The 15,098-nt window shown below is 48.2% G+C and overlaps 1 protein-coding gene across 4 annotated transcripts in view; it reads left to right on the top strand.

Moving 5' to 3' along the window:
- The window catches only part of RUNX1 (runt related transcription factor 1), a 261,247-nt gene that overhangs the window by 224,271 nt on the left and 21,878 nt on the right, over window positions 1-15,098 (top strand). Inside the window, exon 5 of one of the 4 annotated variants that reach the window (XM_025379067.1) lies at window positions 3,062-3,859. The exons of the other annotated variants lie outside the window; for them this stretch is intronic. Within the exon in view, the coding sequence (XP_025234852.1) occupies window positions 3,062-3,090 (29 nt within the window). The 3' untranslated portion in view covers window positions 3,091-3,859. Of the gene's footprint in view, window positions 1-3,061; window positions 3,860-15,098 lie in introns of those variants that run through there. 4 annotated transcript variants of the gene reach the window in all.

Genomic DNA, 15,098 nt, shown 5'->3' on the forward strand with positions numbered 1-15,098 from the left:
CAGAGGGTTTCACCTGCCTCAATTGTCACCAGCCCTGTTACATTCCTCCTTCCAAGACTTAGCCTAACAGGGACCTTCTCATTATTGAACAATTGCCTTCAAAGCAGTAGAACAGCCCAATTGTTATGGAGATTAAAGATACCAATTGCAAAACTCCTGTAAATAAAATCTTCACTGACAAACCCAGTTTCTTTTCATAGACTTTTCTTCCGTAATCTCTTTCTGGCAGAACATCTCATGTTTTGATGTTAGAGATTCAGTTACCAACCACAGTAAATAAAGCAAAATAATAATAGAAAAATAGTATAGAACTCACCCTAAAAACAAACATTGGCCAACCGTGTTTATTTTTTGTCTCTCTGTGCACTCCTGAGAATTGATAGGGGAAGAATGTACCACCTCTTATTCAGGTTATTTCTGATTAGCAAGCTATGGAAAGTCTTCAGGTTGAGTTTTAGCCAGTTCACACTCCCCTAAATGGCATGGGATAGACCATTTTCTGTTTTAAGAGAAAACAGAACAATGGCGCTAAATGCTTGACTGAATGTTTGACTAAATGTCGACTGAATCATGGGTAGGAAAGATTGGGCAGAAAAGACAGCCACTGCCTCCAGACACAGGATGCCACAATTCCGGGCGCCGTCATTATTCCATACAACCTTAGGGTCATGTTTAGGGTTTAGCAGTTTCTCAATAGGGTTTCAAGATTTTGAAAAGTGTCTTCCAATTCCGATCTCCATAGATCCTATTATGGGAATTAACCTTTTTGGAAGGGGATTCTTGCTCTTAAAGATGAAATTCCCTACTTCCTTTCCTGGAGGGAATCAGTATGGGCAGAGGGAAGAGGAGATGGTGATCCTGACCTGTGAGTCTCATGTCACCTAACACCTATGGGATGGCATGAAACTTGAGCTTTAAAACACACCAGGGGCTGGGCACGGTGGCTCACGCCTGTAATCCCAGCATTTTGGGAGACCGAGGTGGGTGGATCACCTGAGGTTAGGAGTTCAAGACCAGCCTGGCCAACATGGCAAAACCCATCTCTACTAAAAATACAAAAATTAGCTGGGTGTGGTAGCGGGCACCTGTAATCCCAGCTACTTGGGAGGCTGAGGCAGGAGAATCGCTTGAACCTGGGAGGCGGAGGTTGCAGTGAGCCGAGATCGGGCCATTGTAGCGGTGTGGTAGCGGGCACCTGTAATCCCAGCTACTTGGGAGGCTGAGGCAGGAAAATCACTTGAACCTGGGAGGCGGAGGTTGCAGTGAGCCGAGATCGGGCCATTGTACTCTAGCCTGGGTGACAAGAGTGAAACTTCATCTGGAAAAAAAAAAAAAAAACAAAACACCAGGAATGGAAATGGTGCTTAATTCCTCAACCATCTTGGTTCTTCCACCCAATCTGAACTGGGTCACTGAATCTGAGCCTTTGTAAGTCAACATCATCAGTTCCGTTTAGTAAGACTTGGGCCACTGTAGTGTCCAGCTCAATCCTCCTGGAAGTATGGAGGACACTGTGGGATCCTTCAGTTGGTGTCAGTTAGGGAAGATCTGTGAGTCAAGCCTCAAGGCCCTCGCTGAGTCAGTGCTAACTTCGGTATCAGGAGCTCACCCATCTGGGACGGTTAAGTGTCTCAGCCCTGTAAATTGCCAGTTCCTGCTATGGATGATGTCCTCTTTACCTTACAGCTTTGTGGTTTCAACCTGAGTCATTCCAAAGCCAGATCTAAGACCCAGAGAGCTTATGCTGTGCCAGTTCCTCTTTGTATCACTGGAAGGACTACATATGTACACTTGCTTTGGGATTTTTTTTTTTAAGAACATCTCAAGATAAAAAAGGAGGAAGAAATAATGTGACTAGGGATTGCACTTCCTGGAGTTGCAGGTCATATGAGGGAAGCGAACATGGTGGTTTGATTCAGTCTCATGGGATTATTACACTGTTGTGGCCACTCTCACTCCATTAGTGCATCTCTCTGCACATATCAGATGGCAAATTATATAATGATAAAGTTATTAAAATATCTGTAAAAGTCAGCACAAGCTCAAGGGCTCGGACTTGGCCTTTCTGCCCGTTAAGTGGTTTATTTAGCTCTCTCATCTCAAGGCTGGTTCATCTTCATCTATACTTTGTCGTAAATCGCCCGCTACGTGGAACAGCCATAATGGCCTGAGTTTTAAGACACACTCCTGTTGGTCATCCAACGAGGCTGGTATCTTAAAGATGAATGCAGAAGCTTTTGAAGCGTAAGACTCACCCACTTCCCCGTTTTAAAATGGTAGCCTTTGTTTGTGATTGTGTCTATACCCGGGTTATCATACAGCAGTTATGACAGCAAGATTATGACAAGGACATTGCCTGGCTCACGTGTTTACCAAAGGGAGTAATAAAATAATGATAGCTCGTATTTATAGAACAGACCAATGTTGTTGGTTCATTGAATCCCCACCACCAGTCACCTGTAGGTGCATGACATGGTTAGGGGGAAGCATTGCCCAGAATGTCCTACCTGTGGTGTCTGCTCTGTTTTCACGTGACCCAGCACTGTTTCCTTTACCACCAAGTCCCAGGCCCTCATCTATCACATAAGTGATTAACCAGGTTGTCTTAAACACTAACATTCTATCATTCTGGCTACTGCAGTTCCCATGAATTAATGGTCACCCCTAACATTCTCAGGAAAACCAGTAGGGTTGTCCCAGAGCCCCTCACTCTGCTGCTGATTTTGAAGGAGCGTTTATAGTTTTGCTGTGTGAGAGGCTCTGAGCCACCATATGTTCCTAAATGAGAGAAGTCGTTGTCCAGACATGGATCTGTTTAATTTAATATGATTTACCACAAATTACGAAGCATGACTTCAAAATTGAATTTGTGCAAAATTACTGATGGCCAGTTCAGGTGGAAGGGAAGGGAAATCTTGTTATTCCTATTCCAGAATCTCTTCCCGATTTCCTCATTTGATTCTTTCACGCCTTGGGGTAGGGGAGGGGAATGCATTCGCCGCTCTATAAAGAATTGTCCTTATTTTCTAACTTTCTCCCTGGTCACTGGTGGCTCCCTCAGAGGAAGACACAGCAGCCTGGAGATGTTAAGGCAGAAGTCAGTTCTTCTGTCCATCCCTCTCCCCAGCCAGGACAGAGCTATCCTTTCCATCTCATCCTCAGAAGGGACTCAAAAGAGAGATGGCAGCCCTCAGAATGCACGTTGTGAGGAAGGCAGAATGTGGGTCTGTAATGCCCCATGTCACTGCTCCCCCTGTGCAAACCGTCGTAACAATCATAGTTCCTAACTCGTGGGAGAATTGTGAGGATTAAATGAGTTAACATGAAGAAATCACTTGATGCGTAGCACATGGGAAGCGTTGTGTGTATTTATTAATCCTTCACAAAGTCTTTGCAAGGATTGAGATATAGTTTTATCAAAAATTTAGCATGGATCCCGGTACACTTTCAATACTTAATAAATGGTCAGTGTTATTCTTTTCACTATTACTGCTATTTATATGCTCTTATTGGTGGCATTGTTGTATCGCCAGTTGGTTATACCCATCGATCCTCTCCAAGTCACACAGCTACTCTGTGATAATTCTCCTGGTGTCTCCTTATTCCTCAGGAGTGATTATAGCCCCAGAGTGGATAAAGGTATTGGTGGTTTTAGTGGTATTTTCATTTGAGTTTTGTTTCCTTGGACAAACCCAAACAGGAGAACTTCCCATAACCAGGGTTCCACAAGACAAAATGGTAAATTGTTAAAGTTGAAAGGACCTTACACTTCTTTGCTCAAAGCCCTATATTTTACTCATGAGACACTCGAGGCCCAGGGAGTTTCAGTGATTTTCCCAATTAGAAGCGGACCTAACATCCAGGTTTTCGGGCTCCCGGCCCAGTGTTCTTCCCATTGGCTGGTTCGGTTCTGCCTCAGAGGTCGCCTCGGAACAGTCTCTGGGGTTGGAATGGATCATTCACTTGGACACTGAACCATGCTGTCCCTCACAGTGCCTTTTCCTGGAGAGACACCATCTCGGGGAGATGCTAGGTCCCGTGGTCTGGTTCAGTATCCTGGGCTGCTTCTGAGTCTCCATTTTTAAAATGTTGAATTCGTGCTAAGGAGGAGTGATCTTTTTTTTTCTTCTTCTTTTTTCTGAGACAGTGTTTCACTCTTGTCACCCAGATTCACTGCAACCTCCACCTCCCAGGTTCAAGGTATTCTCCTGCCTCAGCCTCCTGAGTAGCTGGGATTACACAGTCGGGATTACAGAGCCTGCCACCACCCCCAGCTAATATATGTATAGTATAATATATGTAGTATTTTATATATATATATATCTGTATTTTTAGTAGAGATGGGGTTTCACCATGTTGGCCAGGCTCGCCTCGAACTCCTGACCGCAGGTGATCTGCGCACCTCGGCCTCCCAAAGTGCGGGGATTACAGGCATGAGCCACCATGCCTGGCTGTAGGAAGAATCCTTAAAGCATGCAAGGAAGGGAAGTCCTCCTCAAAGCCACACCTACCCTCCTCAGCCCCACTCAGCAAGGAAGGGAAATACTCCTCAAAGCCATGCCCACCCTCCGCAGCCCCACCCAGCACCCCAGCCCTGCTCCCTGTTGGAGACAACCAGCTACAGGAGACTGACAGGTCCTGAGCACAAAGTCCACGTGGGTAGCAGGCAAGGGTGAACCCCGACCTGTCCCATTACTTGCATGAATTGGACACATCAAACAAATGCGAATGGTCAGCCTCTTTGGTGTTTTTAATGAAGCAGCTACAAAAGGATTTCTTTTAACCAAGTTTCACCTTCCTTTGTGATTCTGAGTTAATACTATCCTGTGCCAATTTTTCCCACAAGCCCGGCCCTTTAAGCCTGCTTGGGGCTGTGGCTTGGGCTGGCAGGCCAGAAGCAGGACAGCAAACAGGTGTGCGAGTGTGACGGGGCAGAGGCCGGAGCCACAGCTGTGGGAATGCGAGGCCGCTTTGGCAGGCTGAGGCCAGGAGGGGCGGGAGGCTGGTGCTGACTGATGGTCCTGTCATCCCGGCTCAGGATGCCACTGCCACACTTCATGCCAGTTGCTCCCTACAGAGAGCACGGCTATGAGAGGGAGAGAGCTGGGACCAGATGAAGGCGTCCCTGTGACGGCCACGTCCTTGTCCATGAATTCAGGGTCAGGGTGACGAATGGCAGGGCCAAAAGCTACCCTGGAATGTCACAGGAATTTGCAGAGACTAAATGCCCTTCTCTCAGAGGCACCAGAGTGGAGGCTCCTGCATTGACGGGTGGCTTCTGGGCGCCGCCTCGACCCCCCCCCCCCCCCGCCCGCTTTACTAAGACTTGGTGACTCGGTAATCCTCCCTCCTCAATGAAACTTATCTAAGAATTGATTAGGAGGAGAGACTGGAGCGTGGCAGTAACTAGCAGTGCAGACCTGTCATCTCCATCTTCCCCTACCGTAGCGTGTGGCCCTTGCCGTCATGGCCACACTCCCGGGGGCTCGCGCTCGGGGCTTGCCTCAGCAGTCTGAGAACCACAGATTTGAGAACAGATATGAGGAGAAGAGACTTTTCTTGCTCAAAGACATGGATCCACTCAGAAGCAGCATTCAATGGTGCTGTGAGTTTCCGCCCAAGGTAATGACCTCCTGTGACTTGGGCACTTCTTACAGTGACTTGCAACTTCTGAGCACTAGAGATGAGTGAATCGCAGAAAACTAGACCCCTCGTTAGATGGATGAGCCCAGAGAGGTTAAGAGACTTGCCCAGGGTCACACAGATACCGCCCATATCGGAGCGCTCAGCTTTCCTTTCCCCTCCTCCCCAGCTTGGACACATTCCTAGGATTTGGATGTAGCAATGTGAACCGTCCTGAGCAGTCCCTTCAAAACAGCACTTAGGCGAAAGAGGGGCTGTTGGAACAAGACAGAACAAACACCCGTGTGCCTCTGCACGCTGCTCCACCCAGTTTCTCATCTTTATATTACAGAAAAAGAGTCTCAAATAACCCAAACAGGCAGGGTATGATCTGCAGACAGTCTGCAGGCATCTGCCCAAGAAGCTGCCGGTCGGCTGGTCCATCCTCCTCTGATTTATGTTGTGTGTGTTAAGCCTTAAATTGTTGAGTCTCTGGCTGGCTGCAGTGGTATTACTGGAGGGCTGGTGCATGTTTTCGGCTCACGGAGCTGGCTCCGGTACTGGAGGTGTTGGCCCCGAATCAAGTCCAATCTCACACCTGTCTGAGACAATGAGGGCCTTGTTAGACACATCTCCAGTCCAGGAGGCACAGGCTGCTTATTTTTCACATTCAGAACCAGGAGGAGGGGGGTCTGGGACAAGGGAGATGGGAGAAGCCAAGGGGAGACTTGGGAAATGCTGGGGTCAGCCGCCTCTCGGGCCCTTTCCCTCTCCTTCTCCCTCCTCCCTTCCCCTGCTCTTATTTAATAAACTTCTCCTTACTTTTGGAAATTAAAAAACAAACAAACAATACTAACAGTCGCCCTCTTATGAAGGATAATTTCCTACTGCAGAACAAGGAGCTTGTGGCCTGTTGTAGGATAAATTCCCAGTCATGATGGGAGTGGAGCAGCCCAGGGGACAAGCGGGGTGAATAGGCAGCCCCCACCCCACCCCAGCGCTGAAACTTGAGCTCTTTCCACTGTGAGGGCGCCTGTCAGTGAGAGGTTTTCTCTTCTGGTTTTCCCTCCACTGCTGACATTTCAGTGACAGCCCCAGAAAGCAGAGGGGACTTTGTCCCCAGCTCCATATTATTCATTGATGAAACCGCAAACTGTTCTGTCCTGGCTCAGCCTTCCTGTCCCTTGTGATCAGAGCAGACAGCAGGCCACCAGGACTGACATCTGCAGACACTTTGCAAATCCAGTTCTCAAGAGGCCCTGACATGAGGCAGCCCTGGGCAGAAGCCCTTCTGGGTACAGGCGGGCACCCCTCAAGGGTGATGTCCGCTCTGAAGGACCATTCCTTAGTCAAAGCCACCCTGAAATGACTTCCTATTACAGGACCACACAATGTGGAGGCCCACAGGATAGGAGTCCGGAAAAGAGCTTCCCAGAGTTATCAAAAACCACTCTTTACTGCAAGAGCCAACAGTAAGGAGCCTGTGTAGAGGAGCTAAGAAATTCTCACACATGTAGTGGCCATGTCTTGAGGGCTTGAGTAGCTCGACAAATCTCCCAGCTCCCTTTGTGATCAGGGAGGCTTTACCTGAGCTGGGAGGCATTTAGGTGCCAGCAGTCACTCAAACAAGGAATAGGCAGCCCTATCCTTCTCATCCATACACAACTTATTTAAGCACTAAGCCCCATTGCTGACTCATAATTCGACCTCAGAGACACAACAGGGAAAATCCACATGCTGTTTATTCCATTTGAGACTGAGGACTTACTAGAGATGAGGTTGGGCCAGTCTGTTTTTTGTAGTATAAATCATTTGTAGCTCAGCCACCCTCGTATCTCTATATGTATGTCATTTGACAATCCCAGAGGGACAAAAGGACAACTTTTCAGAGGCAGCAGAGTGACAGCCGGGGAATAGCAATGAGCATAGGCAACCTGGACTTCTGGCTACACTCCAGCCTGAGTTTGAATCCCCTCTATGTGACCTTGAGTGACGTGTGAAGACCCAGTGTGCTCACTGTTGATACCTTGGTCGTCAGAGAGTCCAGGGACTGCACTGCATAGGTTCCCTTAGCCCTGCACTCCTGGTGAAACCTGTCCGAACATGTCATCTTTGGAGGAAAGTGGCCGAAGAAGCAGGTGTTGCTATTTCAGGCCAGCTGATGCCAGGGAGGCCTGATACCTATGGAGACTATGGAACTACCAGTTTCCTGACTCCTTCTCTAGCCATACCTCCCTGCCTCGCTCTGGGCCACAAGGTGCTCCATTCTTCCAAAGCTCATTCATGCTCTGAAATGACCAAAAAGTCAAGCCAATGAACAGGAAGGAGGCTGGGCACTGAGGTGGCTGAGTGCTGCAGGTCTTCCTGCTTGACCTCATCTCTGAACACCCATCGCCAGTTCTGCCCACAACCTTTGGTCCATGCTGGATGCCTACCAGAAAGTTCATTCCTCTCCTCCCTACCACATCCCCGAATCCTGCCATTCTTCAGGGCACCTCACCTGCCCCATCTCCTCCAGAACATCTTCGTCCTCACCGAGGCCAGGACTGACTCCCTTCCCGACTCCTGACTGATCTGTTGGTCTCTGTCACTTTGGCATTTCCCCACGCATTGCCTTCTGCTGTTATCAGATAGGCTGCATGTTTGAGTGATGCTTCACCAACTGTCATGGCTATGATTTCCCACCATTTGTGCTGTAAGATAGTCAAAACTCAACCACCACCGATGAGATGCCATCCAGGCAGGCAACCCTGTGTGTGCCCCCACCCGCTACACACTCTTCTCCCCAGAGCACGTCAGGGTTCTGAGATCAACAAGCTGGAAGGAGACTTCCAGGTGGGCAGGAACTCTCTCCTTCCCAGGACCCCCACAAACCTAGCCCAGAGCTGTAGAGAAAGGGGTTCGCATGAGTCATTGAGGAAGGATTTTTCCTTGCTCCTGGGACAGCAGGTCAAAACTGTGTATTTTAGGTTTTAAGTTAATTTCAGAATCTCCTGCCCTAAATAATTTCTTTCCTTACAAAGCACCAACCCTCTGCTGGGGCCCTTTGGCTGTTTCCTTTCTCCATTCTTTCTGTCTCCTTTCCCAGATCCCAGCTGGGAACCTGGGGAGGGAGCCTGGCTGGCACCACCTGCCCCTTCTAGGGCCCTTTCTCTTCTTGTTTGTGACAAGGAGGAGCCTAGGAAGTCTCCACACTTCTTGGCTTTCTGGCCCTCATCACTTTCACAGCCTTCTGCTAACTAAGCTATTCCATTGCCCTTTGCCATTCCCTCCCTGAGGCCAAACTCTCTCATCCCAGCCTCTTTCCTTCCATCTTCCTTCCTCTAGAGACTGCTCAGCCTCATCAGAGGCTGCCTTCTGAATCCTGACCCTGCTTTCCACGTTTCTTTAGACATCTCGACCCCAGAGTAAGAGTGCATGATTTACCCACCACTTCCTTGGACCCCAACCCCTACTCACTGCTAGCTCCTGGCAGTGGTGTTCTTCTTCCTTCCTTGGTGTGCAGGTGTGCCCCTGTGTGGCCTCCTCTAAAAGCATTCTAGATTGTTCTTGGTTCCAGCACTTCTGAAACCCATCCTTCCAAGTTTACTCTTTATCTTGCTTTTGCTTGTATTTTCCCACTCCTCATGGAAGCTTCTTTCCCAAACCCACCCTTTGCCCTATGGTGGGGGCTTCAGGACCCCCAGCCCCAGCCCTGGAGCATTTCAGTGCTGCCATCCTGCTGGCTTCACTTGGTGCTTCCTTCACACCAACTACAAAAGCCAAGGGAGCTTCCCCAATCCCTCCCCTCCCCACCATTCTCCTAGCAGAATTACATTTTAATTTTCAGCTGGTTGGATGAAGAACCATTCCAACACCTCTGTGTCACCCTCGGTTGACTCAAACAAACAAACAAACAAAAATGTGGGTCAGCAGAGGGGAGACGTGGTCACTTTCCTTATCAACCTTCCCTTTGCCCATTCTTTGTCTTCTCTTCCCTTCACTTCTGTTCCTCTGAAACCTCTTTGGTTCAAATCAAGGGGTAAGTAATTCAGAGGTGCTGTTGAAACTGGTTTGCTTTTTAATTTTTTTTCAAAGGAGACGGGAAGTTCCTGTTTTTTGGAAAGGCTGTTCATTTCCAAAGAAGTTACACAGCCAGTCAGCTATAGGATGATCCCTGGCTGCATTTTTTCGGGGTAGTACACAATACAAAAAAATAAATCAATGAGAGAGAGAGAGTCAGTGAACACAAAGGGAGATGTTATAATAGGCTTTTGTTGGTACTTGCATTTTCTTGTTGAAAAACAGAGCAAAGACCCTGAGGTGCTGAGGTGCGGACAGAAGCCTGATGTTATCAGGCCCCCAGAAATCCTGCCTGCAGTCCAGTGGCAGGCAGGATCCAGAACTGGAAAAGACGGAGGCAACTGGTCCTGCTCAGCACAAACGGTGCTTTTAGTCTTTCGTAAACAGCCTGTGCCCCAGGGCTCAAATCCTTCAAAAGTTTGCCTGGGTAATTGCGTTTCATTGCCGTCTGGCATGTGCTCATCAGTCTAATCTGGAGGTTCAGACAGCCAGGCCAAAGCTTGCGAGACTGGAGGAGAGCGAGCCTGTGCATTTAATCCACTTGAAAGACAGAATAATACAAGTGCATCTAACTCATTATTTTAAGTGATGCTAGTCAAAAAGGGGATGGTGCTTTCCATAAAAGGGTTTAAAGTCAGCACGTTGCAGTTGCAGCCACTTGGCAGTTTAAGGCCATTAGAAGAAAAGGCGCACACAGGTGACAATGTGATCCCTGTCGACGTCTGCTCGTCCCTGAAAGCCTTCCTCCTCCCCACGACCACCTCAACACACAGAAAGCAAAAGGAATGGTAACCTCCATCCCTAATTTTGACTTTGGGTTATTTGTACATTTACAGCAACAGACACCAACTTTTATTTGAGATTTGGGATTGTTTTGGCATAGTTTCAGGCTGGAGAGAAGACATAAATGAAGTTAGGACTTCCCAGTCCATCTGACCAAGCTGAGGATCTCACAGAGCTATAAGCAGGCAAAGGTGCCCCCCACCAGAACCATCTGGCCAATGTGCTTTCCAATGACTTCTATCTTTTTTTGAGGTTTAGCTAGGTCTTTTTGTTTTGTCAGTATATGGTAACTAGACTGATGGGAGGGTTATAGTTTCTAACTATCATGTAGTTAAAGCAGTCGTCTACAAAGAGCCAGAAGGTCTGTCCCTGCTCTGTTGCTGATCTGCTGTGGGGAATAGAGGGAGTCCCTTCACCATTCCGCACTGCAGCTTTTTCTGAGATGGGGCTGGCATGGTTGTCTCTGCTGTCTCGGAGGTTGCTTTCTGCTCTATCATTCTGTGAGACATTGGAATGAAACCTTAAGAAATGTTGACAGTGATTTGCATCATTATCTAGTTACATGTGACTCATGCCCAGGAAGCCCAGGAGAGGCAAGCGCCAGCCTGTCCCTTCCCAGATGGCAAAGCCAACGGTCAGCTCAGGAGCAATCTTGTTGGTAGTTCACACCTGCAGCTCACCCAGGGCTCGACATGCCAGCTCCAAGTCTGGGTGCTAGGCCATGAGGCTGAGAGAGCAGTCGCCTTAAACCTTAGCACAGGGATGGCGTTTCCCCCTGGGTGCATCATGACTGCAGCCACCCAGGATTCTCACAAGGGCTCCAGAAGGTGCTCACCGCACACCTCATCTCCTCATACCCCTCAGTTCATTTGTACTGTGCCCCGGGGACAATGCTGTCACATTCCACACCTGGAAGTCACATCTTCCATCTTGTCATCATGGTAGCTGAAACCATTGTGGCAGTGTGTGCTTTCCCTGAGCAGGGTTTTCGTTGACACTTTAGGGCACACTTGATCTTGTGGGCAGGGTCATTCTCTGTTGTAGGGACCATCCTGTGCATTGTAGGATATTGAGCAGCATTCCTGGCCTCCACGTACTAGATGACAATAGCACTCCCCCTTCCCCAGTCATGGCAACCAAAAATGTCTCCAGACATTGCCAAAAATCCCCTGGAGGAGAAATCACCCCTGTTTGATGATTGCTATTTAAGAGTAATTGGGAAATTCACAAGGATCTTCTAGTCAATATACACAGGATCTCAATGCCTGAAAAAAATGTGAGTTACTTAGCTATCTAACCTTGGTAGTAAGTCAGTTTTGACCCTTCAGTCCTGTAGGTCCTAGCATTCCTGTTTTCCATAGGTCATCCCTCTTGTTGAGCAAGAGTTTCATAGTTGTCTGCTATCTCAACCTCTACATTTAATTTAAAAAAAAAATCTTCCATTTTAGACCAAGCATATAGCTTCTATGGGAAAGCCTTCCTTGGTCTTGTAAATCAAAGCAGTTCTCTGGAGGGAGGTTTCCCACTGCTGGGCTGAGTATCGTCTTTCTCAGGGTGACCTCATCTATTAAAGTATGAAGGTTGTATTTGAAATGCCATTTACTTTCTCTAAGTCAATAAACGAAGCTGTGGATCTTTAGATCATCAGAGGTCTGCTTATTACCAGGTGGTTTTGTGTGTGTGTCACTTTTTTAAATCGAGATCTGTGTTGGAGTTTAAAAGAATTCTGGCGGATTTCCATTTGCCTTTCTGAATCAGAGTTTGGGGTGAGTGAGTGTAGATTGCCCCTAGATGAATCTGACTTTATTAGTTTGTGTCCTTTGTTCAGAGCACCAGGGATGAGCTTATGAAAGCACAAATGGCTCTTATCTTCAAATGTTTCCTTTATGCTGCAATTTCCACCTCACCGACCTGTGTTATTAATCTATTGCAATCCCAATTAGTTCACATCAAGGTCAACTCTTTGGGGTGTGCAAAATGGCTGCAAACTTAAGTGAACAACTTCCCCTTGTGTAGATCTCACATGAAGGTGGAGAAGACTGCAGCAGGGGAACTTAGAAGAGAGAGGGAGTTGCCTGATACCACAGAAGAAAGTGACAGCGATTCCCCTTGGCTCACAAGCCAAAGAAATCCAATTATTCCAAATAACTTAAAACTTGCACAGGAACTTGCCACCAAATAAGGGAAGATTTTAGCCTCTTATTCACTCTGTTGCTTGATGGCAAATATTTAAGAAACTTCAAAAAATAGAGAGGTTCAAGAGAGCTATTTCTCGGGGGCATGGAGGTTTCTTGGGGGCATTTCTTGGCGGTCTGGAGGGCTATTCCTTGGGGGCTATTCCTGTGCATGGAGAAGCCTTGAGTTTAAGAGGTATAATACACACTACTCCTCCAGAACTATGAAAAATAAGCCGGAGCGGGAGGGTCTGCAGGGCCCTGTGTTTAGGAATGAAGGCTGCCTGTCCTGCCACCTCTCAGGAGCGCCCATCAGAACAGACAGTAAAGACACGACTGGCAGGTCTCCAGTTGTAAGGCAAGGTCCCTCCTGGTGTGAAGAGAATATACTTCCTGGATCTGTCATTATCTCTAGCATATCAGAAGGGGGAACAAAAACAACAACTAGGGTGGCAAGGCCCTACTGAAAGAGAGAAACTCATTGTTCTGCACATTCAGAGACTTCCTAGTTTTATAGCCGTTCAGAGCTCTTGGAGGTGAAGGGGCAGCCAGAGTGAAAGACCTGTGTGCAGTGGCCAGGTCAGAGGGCGTGTAGAAGATGACAGGAAGCATTCCCACAGGGCAGTTCCCTGAGGTTCTGTCCTCCAGCTCTTGCTGCAAGGAATTCTAGAAGCCTTGGCCTGATGTGTGGGAAAGGAAAACAAGGCGAAGAGGATGCAGGTAGGAAAAGAAGAGTTGTGACAAGGTGGTCAGACGGGAGGACTGCATGAGAAAAACAGAGGAGGAGAGCACAAGCAGACACTTGATTTCACTAGCATTTATTGAAGGGGATGAGGCACTTCCACTTGAGGAACTCTCCTTCCCTGTCAGGATATCCTTCAAATTGGGAGCGTGCAATGGAAGCTCTTAAAGAAAGAACGGTTGTCATTCATTGCGGGTCACACCTCACAAGACAAAGAGCAATGAATCCTCAATTTGTAAAATGCAGCTTTCAGATTCTGCGTTGTGGCTGACATGGTGCAGCACCGCTGTGTGGCCCTGACGCAGCTGTGTTCTGCAGGGTGGCTGCGGTGCTCCTTGTGGAGGAGGCTGGTGCTCTGCGGGAGGAAGGGCTTACGTCGCATCCTAGCAGTGCATGTGCTACTACCCTGGAGTAGTGCACCTTGGAACTCTGGCTGCCTAAGGAAGGTCTCGTTTCTGGTGGCTTTGTGGGGCCAAGCCTCTCCCTCTTCTGTCACCTGGAGCACCAACCAGCCAAGACAACAGTGCTCTCCAGACACTGTTATCCTTTCCTGGAAGGGCAGGGGAGAGAAGACTGTTTCCTGCCTTCAAGGTGCCAGCTACTGCATTGACAATATAAGGCAGAGGGGCACGTTTCACCCTTCCAGGAGTCTAAGGGGCAGATGCAATAACGTCTCCTCCTGGGGGGAAACTGAGTCTCCAAGGCATTCAGTTACTTGAGCACACTGTGAGTGAGAGGCCAAGCCAGGGTCTCTGTCCTCATCTCTCAGACTGCAGAACTATGCCCTTATTGTATCCTTACTGAAGCCCTTCTGGCTTTTAGAGAGACAGCTCTGGGATGAGATTCCCAAATCCTGAAAATGTTTGGGGCCAGAACAAACAAAAGCATCATGTTAAGCCATCTGCCATGTTTATTGTTTTTAATTCTCCTTTCCCCCCATTCATGAGTTTTTCTTCTGATTTTATTAGAATGCCATCCTCAGTGTTTGCTGCTTAAAACCAGAATCCCTGGCGTAAAATCCGGTAAGCCTGCCTTAGGGCCCACGTCATATGGGAGCAGAAGACAACAGAGACTGCTCGCTGGGCTTCAAGCCACTCGAGAATTTTTCAAGCAGTTCTAACATTTTACAACATCAAAAAAGTGCCAAAGTAAAAACTAAGGCTGCAGCTAGGAGAGTGCCCACTGAGAAAGCCATGGTTGGGTTTGTGTAGAGGAGGGCTTCTGGGGTCACTCTGCTCCATGCCCCCTCAGCCTCTCCCACCACAGGTCTGGCTCAGGGATAGCACTCGGGTGCAGAGGGCTGGGGCAGTGGCAGAGATGGATGAGGTAGTCGCCAGAGGAAGCCCAGGCTGCAAACTGGCATGACACACACCTGTGTGGAACAGATCTCCCTCTGAGCTGGGCTCAAGAGCATCGTATTCTCCAATACTGACGACTCATAGGTTAGGGGGTTCATCATTTTGTAGCCTCTGCAGTACCAAACATAGTCACTTCTTTTTTTTTCTTGCCTGCTGACACCCTAAGGCATTACAAGGACTCTGGTAAAATCTCAGCCATGTTACTTAATATGATCTGCCCCAGGGACAGCTCTTACTGTATCTGTTTAGCCAGAGGTATCACAGGTGCCTCTCTGGGAAATCCCACCAGCCCCTCGCCAGCACAGTGGAGACTGGCTGGAAAGCACGGCCTCCCATGCCCAGCCTGGACTGCAGGTT

This window comes from Theropithecus gelada, chromosome 3 (genome assembly GCF_003255815.1).
Source record: "Theropithecus gelada isolate Dixy chromosome 3, Tgel_1.0, whole genome shotgun sequence".
Classification (NCBI taxonomy): domain Eukaryota; kingdom Metazoa; phylum Chordata; class Mammalia; order Primates; family Cercopithecidae; genus Theropithecus; species Theropithecus gelada.